This window comes from Nomascus leucogenys, chromosome 11, assembly GCF_006542625.1.
Source record: "Nomascus leucogenys isolate Asia chromosome 11, Asia_NLE_v1, whole genome shotgun sequence".
NCBI lineage: Eukaryota > Metazoa > Chordata > Mammalia > Primates > Hylobatidae > Nomascus > Nomascus leucogenys.
In genome coordinates, this window is record NC_044391.1 from 100,867,873 (window position 1) to 100,891,640 (window position 23,768).

General features: G+C 42.2%; 1 protein-coding gene across 1 annotated transcript in view; it reads left to right on the forward strand.

Annotated features, from left to right (window-relative positions):
- The window catches only part of USP13 (ubiquitin specific peptidase 13), a 132,893-nt gene that overhangs the window by 12,715 nt on the left and 96,410 nt on the right, over positions 1 to 23,768 (forward strand). The window contains exon 2 of the mRNA XM_030822852.1: positions 16,407 to 16,532. Within this exon, the coding sequence (XP_030678712.1) occupies positions 16,407 to 16,532 (126 nt within the window). The remainder of the gene's footprint in view (positions 1 to 16,406; positions 16,533 to 23,768) is intronic.

Consider the following 23,768-nt stretch of genomic DNA (forward strand, 5'->3'; position numbering starts at 1 on the left):
CCTGAGTAGCTGGGACCACAGGCGTGCACCACCACGCCCAGCTAATTTTTGTATTTTTAGTAGAGACAGGGTTTCTCCATGTTGGCCAGGGCATTCTTGAACTCCTGACCTCAAGTGATCTGCCTGCCTTGGCTCCTCTAAGTGCTGGGATTACAGGCATGAGCCACTGCACCCAGCTGGATATTTAAGCTTTAAACAGTGTGGTGCTTAAAATTTGTGAGAGGAGATTTTAGAACTGGGAATAATCAACAAAATCTAGTAGAGTTACTGGCCTGGACAACTGGATGGAATCCGAAGAGGCAGTGCTTTGGAGGGGTAGGGGCGGACAAAGGTATGGAGTTGGGACCAACTTGGCTTGTATGTGAGATAGTAAATTGTCTTATGGAAGAGAAGATTCCTGAGGAGACTGGAAAGCAAGGTTGAATCCTCTGTGGGATGTAAAGGAGGTTGGTCTTGATAAGATTAGACCTGAGGGACCAGCCAATTATGAGCAAGGGAACAGCATGAGGATGGTGGTCATTCTGGAAGTGGAATGAGGAATAGCTGGGAGTGGCTACAGGTAGCAGGGTTGAAAGTAATTCACATATTGTATCACTTGTGTAAAGCTGCTGAATTGCTCCTTTGGAGGTGCCATTTGGGGCAGGTTCTGCCATTGAGTGTCCGGCCTATTCTTTGGAAGAAGCCTCAGTTGGTGTGAATTTTCTCTCTAGGTCCCCAGTTTCATTGCTGGACACAAGCTGATTAGGGCAAGTAGGCTGTGAGAGCCTCTAAGTCTTGCAGGTCCTTCACCGGTATCTTGGAGCCCAGCATTTTGGGTCTTGCCACTGTTTTTGTCAGAGAGCTGTCAATCTGGAGTGACCACTTCCCAGGGACTCCAGCTGTCCTTTTGCATTTGGGGAGTGGAGCTGGCAAAGCCTGCTGAAACCTCTCTCCTGCCCAGCAGGAAAGCTTTGGCAGGGTGCCTGGCGCAGGCTGCTTACTTGAGTGGGGCTGCTGTCCTTTGCCTGTCCCTCCTGCTTTCCTTGAATGAAACAGTCTTGAAAAAAAGAGAAACTGCTCTTTTCCCCAAGCCCCCACGAGAGCATGTGCTTGCCGACAGCCGCCCACCTGGCTCCTGTCACCAAAACGACATCTGCTTCTCAGTAGCACCAGGCAGCCCGCAGGGGGCTAGACTGGCCTGGGCTCAAATCCACCTCCACTTACTACTTAGTAGCCATGTGACTTCAGCAAATGCTTTAATGTCACTGAATTCCTGTGAGCCTTGGTTTCCCCCTCTGTAGTGCCTTACCTTGCAGGGTTGTTGTAATCACAGCTGCCCATTCAACCTATCTTATTGCTGTCCTCTCTGGAACTCTCCCCTCCCTAGCTCTCACTTTTAAACTAGTGGATCTGTAGCAGAGGTACTTGCCCTTTTATCAGTGGTTTAGTGAGCGGTTCCCTTCGAGAAGAAGATGAAATGGCATTTATGGAGTCTTGGGGTTGCTGAAGACAGACATCTTTTACTTGGTAATTCTGCATAAGGCTCTCCCCAACAGTGAAAGCTTTTGCTGGTCTCTTTGATGGGAACTCTGTTCTGGGCCATTATTCATACTCAAATTCAGATCAGAGGGATGGGCTTTTATGGGTTAGCCTGGAAATTCAATCTTCATGTTTATCAGGGGGATTTCATCCTGAAGAAAGTCATTACTTTTAAAAAATAAAATAAAAATAAGAAATGACTATAAAAGGTGTACTGTTGACAAGGTGGTTTCACATTTTCTTTTTGTATGTGTAAGCTGGGAACTGCTGCAGGTGCTCAGTTCAGTGTGTTCATATGCCGATGGTTTCCATGTTACCAATTTGTCCTGAGAGTGTTGTAGTAGCTGAACCTCGTGCCCTGCCCCTGGCCTTCCCTAGCTGCAGTGGGGGACAGCATCATTATTGCTCAAAATACCCAGAGGAATGATTCTTTTTTTTTTTTTTTGAGACAGAGTTTTGCTCTTCTTGCCCAGTCCGGAGTGCAATGGAGCAATCTCGGCTCACCGCAACCTCCGTCTCCTGGGTTCAAGTGATTCTTCTGTCTCAGCCTCCCGAGTAGCTGGGATTACAGGCATGCGTCACCACACCCAGCTAATTTTTATATTATTAGTAGAGATGGGGTTTCTCCATGTTGGTCAGACTGGTCTCGAATTCCTGACCTCAGGTGATCTGCCCGCTTTGGCCTGCCAAAGTGCTGGGATTACAGGCATGAGCCACTGTGCCCGGCCGATTCGGTTTTATACTTATCAAAAAAGTTAATAAATGATGCCTCAGTAGAACAGTAAATTTACAGTGTAGTCAAAACTTAGTTGTTCAGACTCCGCCTTTAGCTGTGCAGGACCAGGCTGTACAGCTCTAATGCATAGGGGTCCTCTGCAGAAAGGGAGACACTCAAAGTCAGAGCAAGCTGGGGGAATCATTACTGCATTAACATTTCAACATTTATTTATTTATATGTTTTTTTAGAGATGGGGTCTCGCTGTGCTGCCCAGGCTGGCATCGACCTCTTGGGCTCAAGTGGTCCTCCCACCTCAGCCTTTTGAGTAGCTGGGACTACAGGTGTGCACCACTATGCCTGCTGATGGATTAATATTTCTGTTTTTTTCTTAACATTTCATGGCCACAGATGTTTTATCATTGTTTAGCAGCAAGGCCTATACTCTCTTGGGATTACATGCATTTGTTCTTTCCTACCTAGTTCTTGTGAACACATTTACTTCACTGGATCTGCTGTTGAAACCAAGATTTTGGATTTTGCAACTATTGTATTCTGTTAATTCTGTTTTACTGGTGACCTGTTTGGTTATTCCCTGCTATCCAGCCTGTTTTCTTTCTTTCTCTGTTTATTTGTTTTTTGAGACAAGGTCTCACTCTGTTGTCCAGGCTAGAGTGCAGTGGTGTGATCTTGGCTCACTGCAACCTTGACTTCCTGGGCTTAAGCAGTTCTCCTGCCTTGGCCTCCCAAAGTGCTGAGATTACAGGCATAAACCACTGCGCCCAGCCCTATCTTCTGATAGTGCTTTTTCTCCATTATATTTCCCCCTTCTGTGTGTTGCATGCTTGCTGCCCTTGATCTTGAATCTTGTTTTACTTTCTTATTGTTCACTTGCTTCTTATCTATGGGTGATTTATTTGCTCATTTGCTTCTTATTTATGGGTGCTTAATTTTTGCATTTTAAAATTCTTGTCTGGTTTGCTCTAGAAGTGAGAATATACTGGAGATCTGTGCTCTGGTTATTGGAACACTCATGTCTTTCATTCAGACATGGAAGTACCTGAGAGGTTGAATTAATAGGTAGGTGGTTGCTTGGTGAAAGCAAAAGTTGGGCAGAGACAGGAGGGTGCTCTTATGGACTCAGTAATGAATCAGAACCATTAGGAATTGTCCTTACTTCCACCCTTTTGCACATGCCTCTACATCTAATCCATCTCCTAGGCTAGTGCACTCTATCCTAAAATTATATCCTGGCTGGGCGCAGTGGCTCACGCCTCTAATCCCAGCACTTTGGGAGGCCAAGGCGGGCAGATCACCTGAGGTCAGGAGTTTGAGACCAGCCTAGCCAACATGGCGAAACTCCATCTCTACTAAAAATACAAAAATTAGTCGGTGTGGTGGCCCACACCTGTGGTCCCAGCTACTTCGGACGCTGAGGCACGAGAATCTCTTGAACTCGGGAGGCAGAGGTGCAGTGAGCTGAGCTTGCACCACTGGACTCTAGCCTGGGCAAAAGAACAAGTCACCGTCTCAAAAAAAAAAAAATTAAATAAATAAATAAAATAAAATAATATCCTGACACTGCCCGTTTTCCTGTGTCTGCTGTCAGCCACCTTCCCTCTTCCTCCTGCCATCTTCCCCAGCCTAAGCCACCATCTGGCCTTGTTTAGACAAAGGCTGTCTAAAAGAACTTTCTGAAATGATGGAATTGTTCTGTGTCTGAGCTGTCCAGTAGGGTAGCCACTAGCCATCTTTGGCTGTTGAGCACTTGAAATGTGGCCAGTGTGGTAGAGGAACTGAATTTTTAATTTAACTTAATTTAAATTTAAATATTCACATGTGGCTAATGGCTGCCATAATAGACAATGTGGGTCTAGACTATGCAGTAGCCTCTCAACTGTATATTTTCTTGACCCCCCCCACCCCCATAATTCTTCCGTAGTAGCCAGAGTGATCTTTGAAAAATGTAGATGAGATCATGGCACTTCTCACTTTAGAAGCCTCCAGTGGCTTTGCTTCTGTCCAGTGTGTACCCAGCTCTCCCCTGGCATGCGAGGCTTCCTTGAGCTGACCTTTGCAGCCGTCTCCTCTACTGTCGCCACCTTTTTCTCATGCTCCTCCAGCACCCTGCTGGCTTTCTATCCTTCAAAGCAGTAGCCAAGCTTTTTCTGGAGTTGGGACCTTTGCACATGCTTTTGCATCTGGAGAGGGTAGTCTTCCTTCTTTGCTTGCCTGACTGCTCAGCCTCCCAGAGACAACCCTGTCCCCCATCTGTATAAAGACCCCAATCCTCAGGCTCCTCTTATCACTGCTGGAAATTATCTTCGATGTCTCTTTCTTGCTTGTTGCCTGTCTCTCTTTACTAGGACGTAAATGTCATTAGGGCACCACCCTTGCTGGGTCTCTGATGTCTTGCATTGAGGGACTGAACACATTCCTTCTGCCCCTCACTCTCATGGCCTTCTTTTGCCTCTAGAGAAGACATCATGGCCTCACTCTTATGGCTTCTTTTCCATTCTCCACATTGACCATCCCCTTCTGTAAACATGAGTGGGAGCCAACTAGAGTACAGTGTTCCCGATTAGTTTCATTTTTCCCAGTTGTAATCATAGTCTCATTTGCCTCCTTGAGGTTACACTCCTTATCACCTCTATTTTACTTGAATTTCGTTAGCTACAAATCTTAAGATATTCTCTTATTAATCTCAAATTATTGGTTGGGTGCAGTGGCTCATGCCTGTAATCCAGCAATTTTTTTATTTTTTTATTTTTTTGAGACAGATTCTCGCTCTGTCACCTAGGCTGGAGTGCAGTGGCGCAATCTCGGCTCACTGAAACCTCTGCCTCCTGGGTTCCAGCGATTCTTCTGCCTCAGCCTCCCGAGTAGCTGGGATTACAGGTGTGTGCCACCATGCCCGGCTAATTTTTGTATTTTTAGTAGAGACGAGGTTTCACCATGCTGGCCAGGCTGGTCTCGAACTCCTGACCTCAGGTGATCTGCCTGTCTCGGCCTCACAAAGTGCTGGGATTACAGGTGTGAGCCACTGTGCCCGGCCAATCCCAGCACTTTCGGAGGCCAAGGTGGGTGGATCACTTGAGATCAGGAGTTCAAGACCAGCCTGGACAACATGGCGAAACCCCGTCTCTACTAAAAATACAAAAATTAGCCAGGTATGGTGGTGGGCACCAGTAATCCCAGCTACCTGCGAGGCTGAGGCAGGAGAAACCCTTGAACCTGGGAGGCAGAAGTTGAAGTGAGCCCAGATCGCTCCACTGCATTTCAGCCTGGGCAACAGAGTGAGACTCTCTCAAAGATAAAAAATAAAAATCTCAAGTTATTGCCACCACGCTTTACTTTGAGTAGTGGGAATATACAGCTCCCATTAAGCTGTGTGGTTGGGAAGCCAGGTTTGAGAAAAGGGAGCATATCTAAATACATTCAGTTAAAAAACTTTTATTTATATTTTAATTAAAAAATGAATCTATGTTTCTGAAGAGAAATTAAAAAATGCCAGAAGAAAATGGGAAGAAAAAAAATTCCCACATTGTCTCCTCATGCTGAGATAACAACATACGCCAGGAAGAGTGTGCATGTCATGTGTATTATAACATCATACACAGTGTTTTGTTACCTGCTTTCTTTGCCCATGTACATACTTTTCTGTCAGTAAATACTCATCCACAAGTCAATTTTAAATAGCTCAAGAGTGTTACATTTCATGGAGGTACCATAAATTATTAAGCTAATCTGTTCTTGGGCATTTGGGTTACTTCTTTTTATAATTACAAGCAGCTCATTTGGTTAATTTTTTTTCCTGTCCGCTCTTTTTTGAGTCGATGTTCTAGAAAATATCGTGTTCTGGTCTTCTTGGCCTTCCTTTTCCAAGGGTGCGTGAGTCAGAGTCTTCCTGCGGTGTTAGTATGTGATTTGTCCTGGCGTGGATTTGTTGTGACTCCATCTACCTACATCATGTTTCTCTTTGCAGCAATGACCGCTTGTTTTCCACAGGAGACACTGTTCTGTAGTTATAAAAACAAGTGTTACGCAGCGACTGTGTTTCCTGAGCGCGCTGCTCACATAAGCTCATGCTCCCTTCCTGTCTTCCAGTGGGAAGGCTGGTTGCCAAGAAAACATCATCGTAAACAAAGTTCTCTGAACACCTACCGATTGACAATGTGGTGTATTTTTATTTAAAATGACTATTCACTTGCTACTCTGAAACATGTTTCAATCTTGACCTTTATATTTGCCACCGTTTTAACATTCTTTTAAATGGCAGGCAATATAAAATCAGTGACTTTGTCTTTGATGTTACTTCTGAATAGTACATAGAGGGATACAATATGAAGTAGTAAATGAATGGCTAAGTATATACTGTATGTATATTGAAATGCATTGAAGACAGGATTTTAACAATACATGGGGCTTCTAATGCTGCTCCTTTCTTTTTCTTTTTTCTTTCTTTCTTTTTTCTTTTTTTTGAGACGGTGTCTCGCTCTGTTGCCAGGCTGGAGTGCAAAGGCACGATCTCAGCTCACTGCAATCTCTGTCTCCCGGGTTCAAGCAATTCCCCTGCCTCAGCCTACTGAGTAGCTGGGATTACAGGCGTGTACCACCATGCCCGGCTAATTTTTTATATTTTAGTCGAGACGGGGTTTCACCATGTTGGCCAGGATGGACTTGATCTCCTGACCTGCCCCCCAAAGTGCTGGGATTACAGATATGAGCCTCCGCGCCCAGCCAATGCTGCTCTTTTCTTACCGTTTGATTGTAGGGTGGGAGAAGTTGTCAAGGGAAATCATTATAGAGCCCTGTGAAGTATTTCTTGACTTTCTTGTGATTTTGGATGTCAAAGTCTTGCATCTTGGTCAAGTTTCTGGTTAGTGCATCATAAAAATGATCATTAGAATCCTATTTAGCTTAAGATTGTGCACAGAACTGCACATTGGTCATGCTGGGCTGGGTGTCCTCTGAGCACAGGAGGCAGGTAGGATCCAAGGTGGTATTGGGGTGCAGAGAAGGCCGCCACTTTCCTGAAGAACCATGTGAGACTGGCTTGGTTACAGCAGGTGGGAGAGCTGGGGAAGTGGGGTTCAAGTGTCCAGGCTGCTAAGAGTGACTTCAGTCAAACAAACCTGAAAAGCTAGAATTTCTGCTGGTGCCTCAGGCTGTTTTTCTATGCGTGGCCATGAGTTTTATTTGGAGAATTCCCATTGTTTAGTCATGCCAGAGACTTTAAGTGGAAGCTGTATTATGAAGCATTTTAAATTCAGATCAGAAGGGCACTGAGGAATAGTTTGAGAGAGAGAGAGACCCAATAACAAATAGTGGAGACAAAAACTGCCATTCATCCTACAAAAGTTTGTTCAATCCTGCCCTGTAGCAGGTACTGTTTTTGGGATTCAGTGGTGAATATGACACAGTTTTCCTGCCCCCTGCCCTGTACCAGGTACTATTATTAGGATTCAGCAATAAATGATACAGTTTTCCTGCCTTCAAGGAGCAAATGTGTATTTCAGCTTCTAAAGGTATTGGCGGCAAACTGAAGGAAGCATGGGTTTCTCACAGTGATAGATTTCAATCAGCATGACACTGATTGTGAAATGAAAGCAGATTTAGGGTCAAGGACTGTCAGAACAAGGGCTGAGCAGGGAGATGTGGGAGTAGTTCCTGGGCAGAGACTGGCAGAGTGTGGCGTCTGGGAAGCGCCTGCAGTGAGGAGGCATTAATGAGGCTGCTGTGAAGTCTGCAGGCCTGACCTCGTGTCCTGAAAGTCTTTTAGATAATGCTTTCCTGGCGGGTGAGACACTCTTAGACTTGGGCCGAGTTCACCTTGCCCTAGACAAGTGCTACCTAAAGTGTGTCAGCTGACTGGGCTGAGGGATGAGTACGCTAGGAGTAGTGTTTCGAGATTTCTTTCTTTCTTTTTTTTCTTGAGACGGAGTTTCACTCTTGTTGACCAGGCTGGAGTGCAATGGTGCGATCTTGGCTCACTGCAACCTCAGCCTCCTGGGTTCAAGCGATTCTACTGCCTCGGCCTTCCTGAGTAGCTGGGATTGCAGGCATGTGCCACTACGCCCGGCTAATTTTGTATTTTTAGTAGAGGTGGGGTTTCTCCATGTTGGCCAGGCTGGTCTTGAACTCCTGACCTCAGGTGATTCGCCCGCCTCAGCCTCCCAAAGTGTTGGGATTGCAGGCATGAGCCACTGCGCCTGGCCTGTTTTGAGATTTATATAGCAACTTGACATTGCAGCCACAGCCAAGGGTGTGACCAGTGGATCTGTTTGCCCAGGACATAGACCGGTTTGGGTTTTGTGGAACTTGAGGTGTGTGGTGAGTAAGACCATATCTGGCTGGAGCTTTGAACTAGTCATGTGCAGTGGGACCATGTATCTTTCCTTAACAAATGAAAACAACATGAAACAAAAACAAAAACAACCTCATCCATCATGACAATAGTTGGAGAAGCACCACTCTAGACCAAGCAAGACTCATTACACACAATTCATAAATTTGTCTTTTTAAATAATGTTGCAGTATTTTCTTATGCTTATATGCCACAATTTCTTAACTCCTCTATTTGGGGCCGTTGCTACATTATTTTATTATAGATAGTGCATGTGTGAATATTTTTGTACAAATTAGTTTTTTTTTTTTCCTTCTTCTTTTGGGCCTGTACCCAAAGGGGAAATACTGTGTCAAACGGTTACCATTTTTTTGCTCTCTAGAAAGGCTGAACCGATTTCTATTGTAGGAGAGGATATACGGGTTTTCTCTGTGGCTTCAGGCTGTCCAATTTTAATAGTTTTTGCTGGTTTATGAGGCATGTGCCTGTGCCTTGAGATTGTTTTAATATGCTTACTTAAGGAGATTGCGAGGATGTGATGGTTTGATTTTAATATTTTCTCACATTGGAAACTAAATGGTCTTTAAAAATTTATTTCCCAGCACTTTGGGAGGCCAAGGCGGGCGGATCACAAGGTCAGGAGATTGAGACCATCCTGGCTAACACGGTGAAACCCCGTCTCTACTAAAAATACAAAAAATTAGACAGGCATGGTGGTGGGCGCCTGTAGTCCCAGCTACTCAGGAGGCTGAGGCAGGAGAATGGCGTGAACCTGGGAGGCGGAGCTTGCAGTGAGCAGAGATCATGCCACTGTACTCCACCCTAGGCGACAGAGCGAGACTCCATCTCAAAAAAAAAAAAAAATTATTAAGTTGAACTTGAATGTTGACATCTTGTGATTCATCAGTTTTTATATAGTTTGGATACATGCTTTTATTCATGTGCTTTATCTCTTTCCCCATTCTCTTGCTTTTTATTTGTTTCATTACATTTTGTGGTGCAAAGCATGTTCACTAGTGTTTACATTTTTAGACTAAACTACATCATCTCTGATGATATCTCTAATTTTGTTGGCCAGAAATTATTTTCCCCTTTAAAAATGGGCTGAATATATGATTCTGCTCTTTTTAGTTTTGTAATTGCTTATTTCTTGGATCTATTTGGACCTTATTACCATGTTTCATATTAGTTGTAGATCTAGATTAATTTTCTTCTATACTGATGTTAATTTTCCTAGTAACTTTTATTGGTGATTCTTTTCCGCATTTTTTAATTTCATGTGATTTGACATATATTAAACAGTTATCTTAGAATGAATATATTTCTGGGGCCTCCATTCTTATGCTACCATTAATTTTTAAAAAAATTTACCCAATGCTATATGAGTTTTTTCTGTAACCTATTTTATTGTTATTATTATTATTATTATTATTTTTTGAGACAGAGTCTCACTCTGTTGCCCAGGCTGGAGTACAGTGGCATGATCTCAGCTCACTGCAACCCCTGCCTCCCGGGTTCAAGCAATTCTCCTGCCTCAGCCTCTTGAGTAGCTGGGACTAGAGGCGTGTGCTGCCACACCTGGCTAATTTTTGTGTTTTTAGTAGCAATGAGGTTTCACCATGTTATCCAGGCTGGTCTGGAACTCCTGGCCTCAAGTGATCTGCCCATCTTGGCCTCCCAAAGTGCTGGGATTACAGGCTTGAGCCACTGTGCCCGGCCTGTAATCTATTTTAATTTAATAGAGCACTCTACCACCATTACTTTAAAAAAAGTTTTATTTTGTATTCTGCCTGAAATGGTTTGGCTGTGTCCCCACCCAAATCTTGTCTTGAATTGTAGTTCCCATAATCCCCACATGTCGTAGGAGGGACCTGGTGGGAGATAATTGAATCATGGGGTTGGTAACCCCCATCCTGTTCTCGTGATAGTGAGTGAGTTGTCATGAGATCTGATGGTTTTATAAGGAGCTTTTCCCCCTTTGCTCAGCACTTCTCCTTCCAGCCGCCCTGTGAAGAAAGTGCCTTTCTTTCCTTTCGCCTTCCGCCATGATTTTGTTTCCTGAGACCTTCCCAGCCATGCGGAACTGTGAGTCAGTTAAACCTCTTTCCTTTATAAATTACCCAGTCTCCGGTGTTTCATTATAGCAGTGTGAGAATGGGCTGATATGCTGTCCTTTGATTCTTCCAGTTGCATTTCACTGTCATCTTGCACCTGCCTGATTTCTTGGCTGCCCTTTTGTCCACATGGAGGCACGCACTTTACACATGCTTTCTTGGGTGGTGATCTTAGTGAGAAGATGGCTGGTTAATGAGAGGATGAGGTTGAGGGTTTGAAACTCTATGATTCAAGAAACTTAGCTTGATTGTGGGCTGTATACCATTCTCTGTGCTTCGGTCACAAGGAAATTGGGAGACAGTTATCCACATAGACTTTTTATGAGGATTGAAAGAAGCTGTTGGGAGCAGAGGCCATCGGGTGCTGACTCTGTATGTGAAAGACCGTGTATGATAGGACCAATATTTAGATATTAATAGGGCAAGAGAGAAGAAAGCATGGATCATTAGACTGGGGTGTTTGTTTGTTCTATATGTGACAGGTTTGAAAGGGTTTTCTGTCTTAATGTTCCCTGAATTTTTAGAACTACTGGTGAGTGCATTGGGCAGTGCCTCCCTGTTAGCATTGGCCACGTAGAGGGGCACACATTACCTCTGTGGCCAGCCTTGGTGTCCAGTGGAAGATGCCTGTTGATTTTTTTTCCCTCGATCTATTGCCCAGGCTGGCGTGCAGTGGCGTGATCTCGGCTTACTGCAATCTCTGCCTCCTGGGTTCAAGCAATTCTCCTGCCTCAGCCTCCCGAGTAGCTGGATTACAGGCACCTGCCACTACGCCTAGCTAAGTTTTTTATTTTTAGTAGAGACTGGATTTTGCCATGTTGGTCAGGCTGGTCTCTAACTCCTGACCTCAAATGATCCACCCGCCTCGGCCTCCCAAAGTGCTGGAATTACAGGCGTGAGCCACTGTGCCCAGCCACCTGTTGATGTTATAATGAAATTCTTCCTTATGTGGCCATTCCTCTCTGAGTGTCAAATAATTTTTCTCTTTGATTATGGACTTTGTGACATTATCAAGTGGCTTCAGAAATTGAGAATTCATGTCTGGTATGTTAAATTTCTGGCCGGGTACAGTGGCTCACGCTGTAATCCCAGCACTTTGGGAGGCCGAGGTGGGTGGATAACAAGGTCAGGAGTTGCAGAACAGCCTGGCTAACATGGAGAAACCCCGTCTCTACTGAAAATACAACATTAGCCAGGTGTGGTGGCGCATGCCTGGAATCCCAGCTACTTGGGAGGCTGAGGCAGAAGAATCGCTTGAACCCGGGAGGTGGAGGTCGCTTTGCGCCATTGCATTCCAGCCTGGGCAACAAGAACAAAACTCAATGATAAAATAAAATAAAATAAAATAAAATAAAACAAAATAAAATAAAGTAAAAGTAAAATAATTCCATCAGATTCCCTAATAAGTAAAAAACTCTTGACAATGAAATTAGCAAAGACTATGATTACTTAAGAAACCATAAGCTCTTGGATTATAGAGTATTTCTACATTTTTCTTTAGAAAAATATTGTCCTTGAACATTTTTGTTCTTCTGTTTGCTAATTTCTTGGTTCTTCTACTAGTTGCCTAGTGTTTTTTTCTGACAGATTAATATTTGTTACTCCCAGCCTATGTGGCTGTCAGACTCACTTATTCTTCCTCCTGCTTGTTTTCCCCAATTATAAAATGATTCAGATAATGAGATAATAATAATTAGCTCATAATGTATAATAAACAACATTTATGTATTGCCATATAGCACAGAAAGCACTTTGATATATTTCACCCCCTTTAAATTTCATGCAACTCTTTGTGGTGGGAATTATTGCTACGGTCATGTTTGTAGAGGAGAACACGAGCTCAGAGCCCTATATGGCAGCCTGCCTTAGGCCAGAGAGCTAGCTGGTGACAGTGCATGACCTCTATTACAAATCCCATATTTTCCCCAGTAAATCTTCTGGTTCGAATTCATTGACTGAATTACATTTTATTGGAAGAGAATGGAACTTTTTAAAAAAATCACAATGGATTTAATGAATAATTGACTATTATAGTGATGCAGTATGTTTTTCTTAAGAGGTCTATCTATCCAAAGAACATGTTTATTTAGAAAACTCTGGAAAATACTTACCTAATCTGTTGATTAAATGCATGTAATGTGTTGTCTCCAGTTGAAGGACTTTTCTAATTTTATTTAAATGATTGCATGTAAAGGTAGAAAAGTTATCCACAAGCACAAGCTATATTATAAGCTTTTTTGGATGCTATTTTTTTTTTTTTTTGAGACAGGGTCTCTTTCTGTCACCCAGGCTGGATGGCACAATCATGGTCATGCAACCTTGACCTCCCTGGGCTAAAGTGACCCTCCCACCTCAGCCTCCTAAGTAGCTGGGACAAGAGGCTGGCTAATTTTTGTATTATTATTATTTTTTTGTAGAGACAGGGTTTCTCCATGTTGCCCAGACTGGTCTTGAACTTCTGGGCTCAAACAATCTGCCTGCCTCGGCCTTCCAAAATGCTGGGGTTGGATGCTGTTTTGAAGTCAAGCTTTAAAAATTTCATTTGCAAGTGTTTGTTGCTAATATCTAAAATTGCAGTTGACTCTGGTCTATTAACGTGTATCCTGTGATCTTGCTAAATTCACTTATTGCTCTTACTAGTTGTTATTTTCACTAGTTTGTGTAGATTCCTTAGAATTTTCCATATGGACTGTATTGCCATTAGGAAATAGAGACCATTTTACTTCTTTCTTTGTGATCTTTATACCTTTTATTTATTTATTTATTTAGTTTGCTTATTGCAATGTATATGCTACAGCAGGAGACACATACTTGAGTTAATGCTGTTAAGTGTTCACATTGTGAGACAACTGTTTATAACCTCACTTAGAAATTCTAGATACAATGTTAGAGAATTTGATTATTAGAAAATTGTTTAAGTTAACAATCTTTATTGGAGTTTTAAACAATTATTGGAATTTTAAATAATTTTTTGGAATTTTAAAAATTTTATTGGAATTTAAACAAATTTTAAACAAATAAATTTTAAACAAATTTTAAATAATTTTTATTGGAATTTAAACAAATTTTAACAAAATTATTGGAATTTTAAACAATTTTTAAATATATTTGTAATAAACATCAATGTTTGTTTTGATATTGTACTTTGTGCTCTACTGAAATGCACAGTAAGGAATTTTGTAAGGTATTCATTGGCAATTTTGACAGGCGTTCAAAAGTTAGTTTTACATTATTTTATTATTATTATTTTTATTATTTGGACAGGTGAGGCTAACCATAGCTTAAGAAAATCCACTTCCTTTGAGGAAAGGATAGCTAATTTTGTAGCCTAAATTTACAGAAAAGCATGTTAAGCAAAGTGAGAGAAAACGAGATGAAATTAAGATAGAAAATCAAGTATCTAAAATTCAAACATATCCTTGACTGTTCATTGTAGCAGTATGTCTTTAATTAAATAATATTATGTGCTTTGAAATGTGGCATAGAGGGATAAAAGGAGAAATAGATTCAACTCTAACGCTTCCATGCTGTGTGAACTTGGGTAAGTGACCTATCCTTAGTTTTTTTTTTTTTTTGATACTGTAAAGTAGAAATAACAATAAGCAACTTGCAGTGGTTAGCATTAGAAATAATATACATATCCATAAGATGGGCATGGTGGCTCACACCTGTAATCCCAACACTTTAGGAGGCTGAAGTGGGCGGATTGCTTGAGCCCAGGAATTTGAGACCAGCCTAGGCAACATGGCAAAACCCTATCTCTACAAGAAATGCAAAAATTAGCTGGGTATGGTGGCACGTACCTATAGTCCCAGCTACATGGGAAGCTGAGGTGGGAGGGTCTTGAGCACAGGAGGTTGAGGCTGCAGTGAGCCAGGATCCTGCCATTCACTCCAGCCTGGGGAACAGAGTGAGACGCTGTTGAAAACAACAACAACAACAACAAAAAGAAAGAAAGAGGGAGAGAGAAAGAGAACAATATACATGAAGCATATCAGACATGCAATAACATGCGTTATAAGATTTCATCCTTTATTATGTACTTATTGTTATCACAGATTGAGTATCCCTTATCTGAAATGCTTGGTACTAGATGTGTTTCAGATTTTTAATTTTTTTGGATCTTGGAATATTTGCATTATATATACTAGTTCAGCATCCCTAATCTGAAAATCGGAAATCTAAAATGCTCCAAAATCTGAAACTTTTTGAACAGCAACATGATAATTTAACAAAAATGCTCATTGAAGCATTTCAGACTTTTGGATTAGAGGTCTGGAGCAGGAGCAGACGCCTCGATGACCCTTTGCCAGGCCTTGTCTTCAGCGTTTGCCTTCCTTCCCTTTCCCTCTTTCAACCTGTATTTATTTATTACTTTTTTTTTTTTTTTCTGAGGCAGAGTCTTGCTTTGTCACCCAGGCTGGAGTGCAGTGGAGTGGCGCTATCTCGGCTCACTGCAACCTCTACCTCCCAGGTTCAAGCGATTCTCCTGCCTCAGCCTCCCGAGTAGCTGGGATTACAGGCACGTGCCACCACACCCAGATAATTTTTGTATTCTTAGTAGAGACGGGGTTTCACCATGTTGGCCAGGCTGTTCTTGAACTCTTGACCTCGTGATCTGCCTGCCTCGGCCTCCCAAAGTGCTGGGATTACAGGCGTGAGTCACCGTGCCCGGCGCTACATTGTTATAGTTTATTCATGAATACTATCAAATATCATGTGTCACCAAAAGAAGGGAATAATATCTTTGAAGAACCCCTTCCTGCTAAAAGGACCTAAAACTTTGCATTCCTCACCAATGAATGAGGAAGAACGATGATAAAATATTACAGTGAAAATTTTGCCAACTTTCTTCTATCTTTCTCTTCCTTTGCTCTATTGTCAGACAAGCATATTTATTTCCTAGAGCCTTTGAGGATCTCACCTCACTGTGAATGTAGCCAGCATTTGGGAAACGATTGCTCGGCTGTCCATAGGAGCATTTGGAGCCAGGGCTGGGGTGAAGCCACTGCTGTGGGTGTCTGTGGAGCTGCCGAATGGTCATTGATGATGACTACAGTGTTGTGACCATGCGAGTTACAGAGAAACGCCACACTTTGAGACAAATTAAAGAGTCCTTTATTAGCTGGCGACCGAGAGGCAGCTAACGCTCAAAATTCTCTCGGCCCTGAGGAAGGGGCTAGTTTTGTTTCTATACTGTGGTCTAAATAGGGGAGGGGGGATTTCAGCTGAAGCAATTTTTACAGAAGCAGAACTGGCAAAAAGTTAAAAAATTAATTGGTTACAAATGCAGTTACAAAAAATAAACAGTTCCAGGTGCAGGGCCTTAAACTATCACAAAGAGATAAATGCAGGGGTTTTGGGTGCCATCCACCGAGCGCGTCCTCAGGAGCTGGCGGTGCAGCTTGCCTCAATATCTTATCAGTAGGTGCATTCCTGGACGTGCTTTGAGTCAGTTTACACTAGTTATGCCTTAAGGGAGGGGGGTGAAAGGGGGCTGCAAGTGAAGAAACTGAAACGGAGTCTGTCCGGCGCTCTCTCTGCTAGGAGAGAGTCACTCAGGTTAAAACAAGGTAGGGTTTCACAGCAGGAGCCTGGATGACCCTTTGCCAGGCCTTGTCTTCAGCGTTTGCCTTCCTTCCCTTTCCCTCTTTCTATATCTGACTACTTGGCTAGGTGTCCTTGGCTAATGTACTTTTTCTCTTTCTTCTAGAATTCTGAAGGTGGACTCTATGTATGCATGAATACGTTTTTGGCCTTTGGAAGGGAACATGTTGAAAGACATTTTCGAAAAACTGGACAGAGTGTATACATGCACCTGAAAAGACATGTGCGAGAGGTGAGAGCCGCACTTTCAGAGAACTGGCCTTGATGTCTTTCCTGTAACGTTGTCTCAGTGTGCTTTCTCACGTGGAGATTTGACCATGCCCACATAACTTCCGATTCCCTTTGATGATGAGAAAAAAATAACAGCGCTGCTTGCAAAATCCAGAGAATCTCCCAAACCTTATTGTAACCAGTTTTATTTTTCTTCCTCTAAACTTCTGATTGGTGTTTTTAAGAATACGTAGGTTGACTAATTGGAAAAAAAAAACAAAACTAGATTTAAAAATACAGAAAAGTACAGAGACACCCATGGATCCAAAAATCAGAAAAAAAAAAAAAATTTTTGAATATTCCTGCTTCAGATTTGTTTTGCTTTGTTTTGTTTTGTAGTATAAGAAATAGAGGACCGGGCGCGGTGGCTCACGCCTGTAATCCCAGCACTTTGGGAGGCCGAGGCGGGCGGATCACGACGTCAGGAGATCGAGACCATCTTGGCTAACACGGTGAAACCCCGTCTCTATTAAAAATACAAAAAATTAGCCGGGCGAGGTGGCGGGCGCCTGTAGTCCCAGCTACGAGGGAGGCTGAGGCAGGAGAATGGCGTGAACCCCGGGGGGTGGAGCCTGCAGTGAGCTGAGATCGCGCCACTGCACTCCAGCCTGGGTGAAAGAGCAAGACTCCTTCTCAAAAAAAAAAAAAAAAAAAAAAAGAAATAGAGCTTCCTTAAAAATTCAAGTTCCTTTTGTCCCTCTCCCTCACCAGAAGTAACCACTGATTTGAACTTCTTCTGTGTCCTGCATGCCATTATATTTTATTAACAAATGCATATTCAAGAACAATATATAGTATAACTTTATATGTTTTAAAGATGTAGATAAATGCTATCATATGCCTACCTATAATTCCGTGAAGAGTTTTTCCCCACAGCATCCAAATGTTTCATTTCTTTTGGAATCTGTCCATGTCGAGATACATCTGGATGTATTTAATTCATTTCAACAGTTTGGTTTTTCACCTCATGAGTACCTTGTAATTTATTTTCTTCTCTTATTGATGAACATTTAGATTGTTTCTATTTTTTGCTACTGTAAAGAATGCAGCAATTAACATTTTTATACACTTCTCCTGGGGGTACATGTGCCAGATTTCTTCAGGAAATAGATCTAGAAGTGGTAGTGCAGGCTCATGTTATGCTTATCTTTGTTTTTACTAGATAGTGTCAAGTCTCTCCCCAGAGTGATTGTACCTATTTACACTCCGATCTGCAATAATTATGATTTCTTGCTTTCCCACACCCTCACCAACCCTTGGTGAGAGTTCTGTTTTTGCCAATCTAAGGATTATGAAGTGGCATCTAAATATTTGGCACGTCTCTTTGTACTTTCTATTCTGTTTTTTTTTTTCTTGTTGGATTTGCCTATTTATATTTTTGGCCTGTTTCTTTATGGATTTATCTTTTTCTTATAAGTGTGATGAGTTATTTTTACATTCTGGATACCAAACCTTTGTTTGTTACATACTAGATTTCTTTTGAGTCTGTGCCTTACTAAATTTCCTTTGAGTCTGTGGCTTGTCATTTTACTTTGCTTATGAATTATTTTGTAGAATAGAAGTTGTTAAGTTTTGAATTAGTTAGATTTATTAAACTTTTTGTCTTATGAGTTGTGCTTTTTGTATCTTGTCTAAGAAATTGTTTCCTACCTCAAGGTCATAAAGACATTTTGTACTTGTCTGTTTTCAGTTGCTGATAAAGACGTACTTAACACTGGGCAATTTACAAAAGAAAGAGGTTTAACAGACTTACAGTTCCATGTGGCTGGGGAGGTGTCACAATCATGGTAGAAGGCAAAAAGGAGCAAGTCACATCTTACGTGGATGGTGGCAGGCAAAGAGAGAGCTTGTGCAGGGAAATTCCCATTTTTAAAACCATCAGATCTCATGAGACACGTTCACTATCATGAGAACAGTGCAGGAAAGACCCGCCCTCATAATTCAGTCACCTCCCACTGGGTTCCTCCCATGACATGGGGGAATTGTGGGAGTTATAATTCCAGATGAGATTTGAGTGGGGACACCGCCAAACTATATCACATTTCTTACAGTAGTTTTTAAATTTTTATTTAAGTGTGTGTGAACGTGACTGTTTTAACATTTTAGGTCTTTAATCCATCTATAACTTATTTTTGTATTTGTTTGAAGAATGGGAATCTATTTTTTCATACTGATAACCAGTTGTTTCACTATTCATAGAGTAGTACAACCTTTCCCGGTGATTTATAGTATCATCCTTTTATTTTTATTTATTTATTTTTTGAGACAGAGTCTCTCTCTGCCACCATGCTGGAGTACAGTGGCACGATCTTGGCTCACTGCAACCTCGGTTGCCCGGGTTCAAGCGATTCTCCTGCCTCAGCCTCCTGAGTAGCTGGGACTACAGGTGTGCGCCACCATGCCCAGCTAATTTTTGTATTTTTGGTAGAGACAGGGTTTCACCATGTTGGCCAGGATGGTCTCGATCTCTTGACCTGATGATCCACTCCCTTCGGCCTCCCAAAGTGCTGGGATTACAGGCATGAGCCACCGTGCCTGGCTTTATACACACACACACACACACACACACGCACACATTTTATTTGTTTTTTGAGACATGGTCTCACTCTGTCACCCAGGCTGGAGTGCAGTGGCGCCACCACGGCTCATTGCAGCCGCAACTTCCTGGGCTCAAGCGATCCTCCCACCTCAGCCCCCCAAGTAGCTGAGCCCACAGGCATGTGTCACCACATCTGGCTAATTTCTGTATTTTTTGTAGAGATGGTGTTTTGCCATGTTTCCCAGGTGACCATGGTGCTCCGTCTTGTGCTCCTGAGCCTAAGCAGTCCACTGGTCTCAGCCTCCCAAAGTGCTGGGATTACAGCTGAGAGGCACTGTGCTACCCTTTTTATATTTTAACTTGCTGTTCACATTTGGGTCTCTCTTCGCTCTCTCGGTTGTGTTCTGTTGATCTTATTTGTCTGTCTCTGCATTGGTATGGCAAGCCTTGATATCTTTTAGTGCAAGCTCTTTTTCCATGTTTATTTATTTTGCTTTCTTTTTCTTTTCTGATGCTGTGGTTGAAGCCATATTTATTTTTTTTTCCCAGAATTTTCCTGGGTATTTCTAGCCATTTATTTTTCTATACGGATTATGGAATTAGTTCATCTAGCTTAAAAAATCCTATTGGGATTTTGATGACAATCACATTAAATTTATAGATTAACCTATAATCCACATCCTTGTGTAAGCTCACTTTCTTTGGTTTTGTCCACTGCTGTGTTCTTAGCACTTAACAGTGCCTAGCATATAGTAGGTGCTTCATAAATATTTATTAAGTATTTAACATAGCATACCTCTTTTTTCACATTTCCTTTTTGTCATTCGATAACTTTTGTAATTTTTTATAAAGGAACTCATGTTTTGTTAGATTTTTTTTAGTACCCTATAATTTTTTTTTTTTTTTTACCATTACTGGCATCCTTTATTTTTTACACATTAACTGGTTATTGATGGTATTTGGAAATATTGTTAATTAATAAATGTTGATTTTATATTTAGCAATGCTGTTCAACTTTTACTTTAGTTCTGATAGTTTGTGCACGATTTTGGATCTTCTCAATGGTCAATGCTGATTTGAAGTTTCTCTAATTTCTCACCTTAGCCTTCCTAATATAGTCTCTGTTTAAGTTACTAAGAAAGAAGAGGGGGAGAGCAGGAGGAAGAGAATGAAGAAAGGCCAGAGAGCCAGATAAGGCATAAACTCAATGATTAGCTTCAAAATAATTTTGACTTGCTACTGAATGATTTACACTCGCTAATTCTGTTAGGTGGTACATAATAATTCTTGTGAAGTCTGTTTTGTGACTTAATATAAAGTGATGAAATTTTAGAAAACTAAAAAAAAAGAAAGAAAGAAACAGAGGCCCAGAGACTTAGTAACTTGCTCAGGGTCACAAAGTTAGCAGCAGAACTGTGGAATGCTGGTAAACTTGTACAGTAAGCTCTGCCTCTGGAATTTCAAGTTAAATGTTTCACTCTCTGACCAAAATTTCTATTCGTTTTTGCTCTTTCACTCATTTACTTCTATTTTGATCATTTGTTGTAGGTCCTGAAGACCTTCAGGCCTGTGGCTTGTTTAGCCTACTCTTCATGATTCATTTCTTTCAACATTCTGTAATCCACAGCACTCTGAACTGACTGTTATTCTCCTGTCTTGCCTCCTTAACTATCCTCCAGAACTCCAAACAGTTGCTCCATTGATGTCACTGTCCACTTCCACGCACAGACTGCTGGAAACCCCACACTATGATGGGTTTGAGACCGTGTCACATTTTGGGCCTTTCCTCTTCCATTGCGCCCTCTCCCTGCCCAGCAAACCTTCTAGTCTGTATCCTGTCCCACTCCCGTGAGTGGCCATTCTAACCTTTGGATGCTTTCCTTAAGCTTTTTCTATACATTCCTTGATATCCTCATCATACTCAGAAAATTATCTTGACTTGTACTTTGCAGGAAAAAAGGGAATCCCTGGACAGGAACTCACTTAACTTACTCCTTGCGTTCTGGAAGCTCACTCAGTGGCTCACACCTGTAATCCCAGTGCTTTGGGAGGCCAAGGTGGGAGCCTGGCTTGAGGACAGGAGTTTGAGACCACCCTGGGCAACATAGTGAGACTCCGTCTTGACAAAAAATAAAATAATTAGCGTGGAATGGTGGCGCATGCCTTAGTCTTAGCTACTTGGGAGGCTGAGGCGTGAGGAATGCTTGAGCCCAGAAATTTCAGGTTACAGAGTGAGCTGTTATCAGGCCACTGTACACCTGAGCAACAGAGTGAGACTGTCTCTTAAAAAAACAAAACCAACGCCACAAAACCATCTTTCTAATTTGTGTCCTTCTTCAGTCATTGTATTCTTTTATTAAAAGCTTCTTTAAAAACTTTTCTGATCTTGTCTGTGCTACATCTGCCACTAAGACTCAACATTGCAGTCTGATCTTGTTAATCCACTAACACTGCCCAGGTTGTCAGTGACCTCTTAGCTGTCACATTTGGTGGATGTGTTTTAGCTCTCATGTTACTTGACTTTTTGAGTATTTGCATGTTTGAGCTTGCTTTCCTTTGGAATTGTTCCTCTCCTGTTTTCTTTGACACCATTCTTTCTTGGCTTCCTCTTATCCTTTCTCAGTTTCTTTCACCAACGTCTCTTCCTTTGTTTACCTCTTAGTTATTGGCATTTCCTAGGATGCCATTTGGCCATCCTGTCTTCTTGCTCAGAAAGATAATTTTCTTCATCAGGGTTATCCATATTTTTGTTTAACCACTTTCTCTAAGCTGATGACATTCAAATTAATATCTCTCTGGAGGTGAAGGTCTAATCATCTTATTCTGATCTGGATTTTTCTACTCCAGCATTTCATAGGTACTTCAAGGTAAAAAATTTCTTCTCTTGCTAAAAAATTTCCTTCCTCTTCAATTCTAGAGACCTAGATATTCTTTGATCTGCTTTCCCTCTGTGTCTTACTGGTGATCTTGTTACCTGGGCTTCCCAAATAGCTCTGAGGTCCACCCTGTCTTCTCCATTCCTGCTGTTCTTGTCTGAGTGCTCATTATCCTTAAAAGGACTAGTGCTGGCCAGGTGCGGTGGCTCACACCTGTAATCCCAACACTGTGGGAGGCTGAGGTGGGTGGATCACCTGAGGTCGGGAGTTCGAGACCAGCCTGACCAACATGAAAAAACCCTGTCTCTACTAAAAATACAAAATTAGCTGGGCATAGTGGCACATGCCTGTAGTCCCAGCTACTCGGGAGGCTGATGCAGGAGAATCGCTTGGACCTGGGAGGCTGAGGTTGCGGTAAGCCGAGATCGCGCCGTTGCACTCTAGCCTGGGCAACAAGAGTGAAACTCTGTCTCAAAAAAAAAAAAAAAAAAAAAAAAAGGACTAGTGCCTTTGCTTCCTGACTAACCTTCCTTACCTCAAACTTGCTGCCTTCAATCCCACCCAGTCTGCACACTGCTCCCAGAGCCATCTTTCCAAATGCACATATCTATGGCACACTGGCACTTAAATCTCTGATGTTTTTCCCTCTTCTACAGGATGAAGTCCAAACTCTTGCATGTAATTATAAGGTGCTCGTGATCTGGAGCCTGCAGCCTTTCTAACCCTCGCTCTTATTCCACCAAATCTTATTCCACCAAGATTTGCTCCAGACACAGCAAATCACTTCTCCTTTCTGGAGCACACTGTGATTTTATGCTTTTGTATATGCTGTTTTCTCTGTCTAGGATGTCTTAATTCTATCCTCACTCCCCTCTTACCTGTCTTACTCCCTGTAGTCAGGATATCCATCCATCCATCCATCCATCCATCCATCCATCCATCCACCCACCCATCCATCCATCCATCCATCCACCCATCCATCCATCCACATATCCATCCATCCATCCATTCATCCATCCATCCATCCATCCATCCATCCATCCATCCATCCATCCAACAAATATTTACTCAGTAGCTGCTATATGCCAGGATTGCTGCTGTTCTTACCAGCCCTGTCCACACCCTTATCCTCAGATGAACTGATCATTTCCTCCTTATGATATGATTGTGCCTTTTTTGAATCTTCTTAGCACTCACCAGAATCTGTGGTATCATTTGTTTACATATATGCTCCCCTACTATGCTGGCTAGCTCCTTAAAAGATGGAACACGTCTTCATTCAGTTGGCAGTCTGAACTCCAGCATAGAATCTGACACATGGGCACAGTCATGTTTGCTGACGGAGGAGTTTTATTTTCTCAAACCTTGTTGATTTTGGTTGTTGACTGATGCAGAGGTGATGGTCTTTAGAAGGAGGTTCTACTTTTTTGCAAGTCTAAGATGTGAATCTCACAGTCTGGGACAGGCTCATGTTCTAGCAAGTCTTCGTGCAACCCCTCCTTGTTATCCTTCTGGCATCACGAAGGAAGGGAGGGGGCAGTGAGACTAAAATAATTAAAAGGACACCATACAATTCTGTAGAGAGATTTCAGGGGACCTCCAGGATTGTTAAAGGTGCCTTGCAATAGGTTTTATTTCATCCCTTTTTGAAGCAGGTAAGTGAAGAGGGGAAGAAAGAGGCTCTGAGATCATAGAGGAACGATTCTAAGAGAGGAGATGTGCATTTGGCATCAGTATTTGGAGGGACAGGTTTTTGAGAAAGTGTTCTGTAATGCAGATTCCT